The sequence below is a fragment of the Dromiciops gliroides genome, chromosome 3 (assembly GCF_019393635.1).
Source record: "Dromiciops gliroides isolate mDroGli1 chromosome 3, mDroGli1.pri, whole genome shotgun sequence".
Classification (NCBI taxonomy): Eukaryota; Metazoa; Chordata; class Mammalia; order Microbiotheria; family Microbiotheriidae; genus Dromiciops; species Dromiciops gliroides.
Genome location: NC_057863.1, coordinates 166,098,329 through 166,103,234, shown reverse-complemented (window position 1 = coordinate 166,103,234; position 4,906 = coordinate 166,098,329). Strand labels below are relative to the sequence as shown.

The 4,906-nt window shown below is 37.9% G+C and overlaps 1 protein-coding gene across 1 annotated transcript; it reads right to left on the bottom strand.

Annotated features, from left to right (window-relative positions):
* Positions 1 to 3,869: 3,869 nt before the first annotated feature.
* Positions 3,870 to 4,193, bottom strand: LOC122746493 (40S ribosomal protein S12-like). The gene has a single exon (XM_043992130.1). It carries the CDS (start codon positions 4,191 to 4,193, stop codon positions 3,870 to 3,872), a length of 324 nt encoding a protein of 107 aa, XP_043848065.1.
* Positions 4,194 to 4,906: the final 713 nt, after the last annotated feature.

Below are 4,906 nucleotides of genomic sequence, written 5' to 3'. Positions count from 1 at the left end.
TAGTGAGTGTCAAGTGTCTGAGATCCCATTTGAACTCAGGTCCTCCTGAATCCAGAGCCAGTGACTTATTCCCTGTACCACCTAGCTGTCCCTTTTCTCTTCACTTTTGACCACATATTACTTTGAGCTTCAGTGTAACTGATAGTGTTCCATTATTGGCTTAAATGGACCTTGATATTCTTGATTTCTTCAAACCAACAGCTGCTGCAATATCTCTAACAGACAATTAATTGCTCTGCTTAAAAGTTATAGTTTGGGCAAGTGTTCTTGGAGAAATATCCAATTAAAAAATAAAAAAGAAGCACAGAAAAGAGCAATGAAATGTGTGCTTAAAAGAAAATCTAACATTCAGCTAAAATAGAAACAACTAAAGTTAAGGTAACTAGTTCAGTCTGGTTTCTTTTTGTCACATTGTGATAGTACAAATTCATCAAGCTTTAATAATGACACAGGATCACTTCTGCCAAAAAATGAAAGTTTATCAAAGTTATTGTATATCTCAGGAAATCCTTATACCAATGTATAAAATCATCAACAACCATTCACATTTACTTAGATGAGTTCAGGAAGGGCAGGAAACTTACTTATACCTTTTACTTTTAATACGTATCCAATTTAATGTGGTAGAACCTATATTCCCTTACTTGTCTATATCACTCTATGAACCACCTTCTGGTATTCTGTGTATTTTTAAAAATGCTTCATTGATATTTGTTTTTCTTTCTTCTCTCATCTTTTTTTTAATTATTATTACCATCAATAACCCCACTCATTCTTATTATCTATATGACAGAACCATTGTTTCCCTCTGAATCTCTGCTTGTATTTGCTATGGTCTTACTCTCTCCTTGTGGCTTTTTCTTCTTGGATTGTTCATAACAGATAGAATTTCTTCATTCTGTATAGTGTTGAGAGAAAAGACTATATTTGGATTCTTCTCAGAGCCCTAAAGAGAGAGAGCGAGTTTGGTTTCAATCCCCACCACTTTGTTACTCAAGCTTCCCAGCAGGGGGCAACCCAGCACACAAGACTTTGAGAAGCCAAAGCCCTGGGACTTAGGCCTGAGCAGGGCCTGGAATGGGGCCTGTGCTTTGTGGGAGCCAAGCCAAGTTGAGAGTTCACCTTGATGTGCCTAAGGTGATTCCCACATGACCCTGATGCTCAAACCCCGACTTGAGTTCTGTTTCTTGACAAGTTATATATGTTTATGTATGTTCACAAAGCATTGTTCTAGTGAGGAATGGACATTCTTGCCCAGAATAAGGTTAAGGCCTAGTGTTGCAATCTGATTGGTCAACTACTACAATCTGATTGGTCATGATGTTACCATATATGGGAAGTTGGTACTATATGCTGTGATTGGTTGTTTATGTAATGCTGTATGTAAACAGGAACTGTAAGGTGTTTGTTTGAGAGGGACCTTTGGTGGGTCCCTCACAGTGCAGGACCTCACTTCAGTACATTCTCTGGCACATTTAGAAGAGTGCCCATCTTCGAAGATGAATAAAGACACCTTTCCCCACACTCTGCCACCTGACTGGATTCTTTGAGGTGTGAGCTACTAGCAACACTAAAGCTGCTAACACTTCAGCTGCGCAATACTATCTGAGCTATTAATTGTGTTTCTGACAGTGTTTTCTTCTTTTTACTCATATTTACAGTCTCAGTTTTTAGTTTGGGATTTTTCATTTTTGCTTGGATCCATCTTCTCCTGAACTTTCTGGATGAGTTGGACAGACCTTGTTTGGTACTAACTATACCTTAGATGTTTCTGCTGCCAATTTAAAAGGAATAATTAGAATTAGGTCTTTTACTCTGCCTCTATTTACTCTCTAAATTACTAAATTACTCTCTCTCTTTCATTATCCTGGTAGCCCCATGTGAGTTCAGGCTTCAAAAATTCTCTCTGGCCTCTTTTTGCCTCATTTACAATGTGGAGTTAGTTCTAAACTCTGATGTGGCTTTACTTGGCCCCAGTGGGAAGGTGGAAATCATGTACTTCTCTCCTTCAAAGACTTCCCATTGAGTTGGCCCTTTTCCATATTGCAGTTCCTACTGCCTGGCAAAGAACAGAACTTAACCCTCTCTCTATTCAGTGACTTTTCAGGGATAATTCTATTCCTGCTTGTTTCTTGATAAACCAGGTCAATGATTGAATTTCTGGAACCCAATTATTGATTCTGGAGCTGGCTTTCAATACACCTGTTGAGAATGCTGAGTAGTTCATGGGACAGTTACTAGAGTTCGTGCTGCTTTCCCTACCACTTCCCATCTCACATGATTCTGTTTTTGTTTTTGTTTTTGTTTTTGTTTTTGTTTTTGTTTTTGTTTTTGTTTTTGTTTTTGTTTTTGTTTTTGTTTTTTTTTTAGTGAGGCAATTGGGGTTAAGTGACTTGCCCAGGGTCACACAGCTAGTAAGTGTTAAGTGTCTGAGGCCGGATTTGAACCCAGGTACTCCTGACTCCAGGGCCGGTGCTCTATCCACTGCGCCACCTAGCTGCCCCATGATTCTGTTTTTATACAAGTTGGCCCTGGCTTCCCTACTTTACTACCTTCTCCTGTGTTAAGGGCTAAAATTCTAGCTAAACTGTCTAAACTATTTAATGAGTGGTAGCCAATAAATTATAAGCTTTAGCAAGAGTTAGACTTTTAAGCATTTATTAAGGAGAATAAGAATTTGATAAAGAGAGAGAGAAAGGCCTAGATTCCTATCTATTAAAGGGAGAGCAGATTTCTAGCTCCCCTCTCCACCAGCGTCCTGAGGAAAAGAGAGCGAGACCGAGTGCCTGTCTCTTCCTTCCTCCTCCCACTAGCCCGCGTCACTTCCTGACACCAAAGAAAAGACTCCTGGTTTTGCCCTCAAAGACCTTCATTTCATGGGCGGAACTCTTCTACAGTAAGTCTCCAGCAGGTGGCGTCATTCCAATCGTTACACCTGCCTCCATTAACTTCTGGAATATTTTTAAGTAATTATGGATTGAATGAATGAGCTTGCTTCTTTTTGATAACTCAGTTGTCATTTTTAGACAATTATGAGAATTTATGTGGGAAAACAGCTTTTCTCCATCAAACTTTCACTACAACATCCCAACCAAAAATGCAACATTTTAAAAATTAATCTTCTTTATTTTACCAAACATTGTTTTATTTTTTTAAAGAAAGGAATACAGCAAACTATGTACCTCTTATTTAAAATATATAAATCAAATCCAAGCTAAGTTTGGAGGGAAAGGCTATCAACAGAAGATGGCTCTTGAGGTGAGGCTTGAAGAAAACCAAAGATTCTAGGAGGCAGAGGTGTGGCAGGAAAATACTCAGAACATGGGGTGGGGGGGGGATAGCCAGTGAAAAGGAACAGAGATAGGAGATAGTGTGATGTTTATAAAGAAGAATAAGTGGGTCCATATGACTGGTCTACAAAGAGTATGGAAAAGAGTAGTACATAAATAGAGAATGTAGAAAGGGGGCAGATTTGAAGAGTTTTAAAGGCCAAGGGAGCAGTTTATGTTTGAATCTAGAGGGATTGAGACCCCATGAAATTCAGTAGGAAGGATGGCATGATCAGACAAGTACATTAGAAAAATCACTTTGATGGCTATGTTGAAGATGGATTTCAGTTGGAAAATACTAAAGACAAAGAGACTAATTAGAAGGGTATTCCAATAGTCCAAGTGAGAGATAATGGAAGCCTGAACTAGTATAATAGGTATGTGATCAAGGAGAAGGAAGAATAAAAAATATATTGTGGAGAATGAGTGAAATGACGAACTTTTGTAATTTATTTAATCTATTTTTTTAATTCAAATCAGATCACGGCTTTTATTTATTCATTTCTTGCATTTAAAATATTCTTCTATGACATCTTTGGCCTAAGATTCTTTGCCATAGTCTTTAACAACAACACAACTGCAGCCAACCACTTTGAGGGGCTTCACCTCTCTGTCAATTTTACAGAGGCCTACCCATTCACCCAGCTTCTTGTTGTCATCATCCTTGATCAATTTAATTTGGTGCTCAGCACACAGGGCTTCAACCAATTTTATATACATAGGTTCATCACAGTTGGAAGCAAGAACACAAAGATGGCTTTGGTGTTTGTTTAAGGCTTTGGGGGCTTCACAAATTGCACTAGTTAGGCCATTGCAGATGAGTTCAGTCTTCAGCACTTCTTGTAGAGTGGTGTTAACATCCATTATAACTCCAGCAGCAATGCCTTCCTATGACATGGCAACAGTTCACAGGTGAAGCTAAATATTGAAAACACCTGGGAGCCTCCACCTCCAGCTCAATTAAGAGGTGACAGGGAAAGAGCATCTATGGGGTTTAAAAAATGAGGAATCTATAGAAGTAGAGGAAACATGTATACAGTAACAACAACATTGGAAAGACAGAATTTTGAAAGATTTAATCATTTTAAATAATGCAATGACCAACTACAATTATGGCCTGTAAAACTCCAGGTTTTGATGGGGAACAGATTAAAATGTAATTGGGAAATGTTAAATGGTTTAGTGATCTCCATTTCTATTTGAGTTTGATATATAGAATAATGATATGAAATATGCTACCCATGCCCCAGTAGTAAGGTCGTGGCTTCAAGATACAGAATGAAACATCTATATTTGAACATGGCCTATGTGAGAATTTGTTTTCCTTCACTATACATATTTATTACAAGTTCAACCCCTACATCCCCTCAGTGAGGGCAGGAGGTGAGAAGGCAATACAATGAGTACTTGTTAAATGGGGAAAATTGAAATAAAATAAAAAAGATATCTTTTTTAAAAGAAAGTGAGTCACCTCAGAATATGTGAAAGTTGTAAACTGGTAAATGGAAGACAGGTATCCATGAATATTTGGTTATGTTAATATATGTACATACATTAAAGCCAAAATTTTAAGGCAT

What these genes read in the sequence shown, in the direction of transcription:
- LOC122746493 (XM_043992130.1), bottom strand. Translation starts at nt 4,193, where the DNA reads ATGGATGTTAACACCACTCTACAAGAAGTGCTGAAGACTGAACTCATC.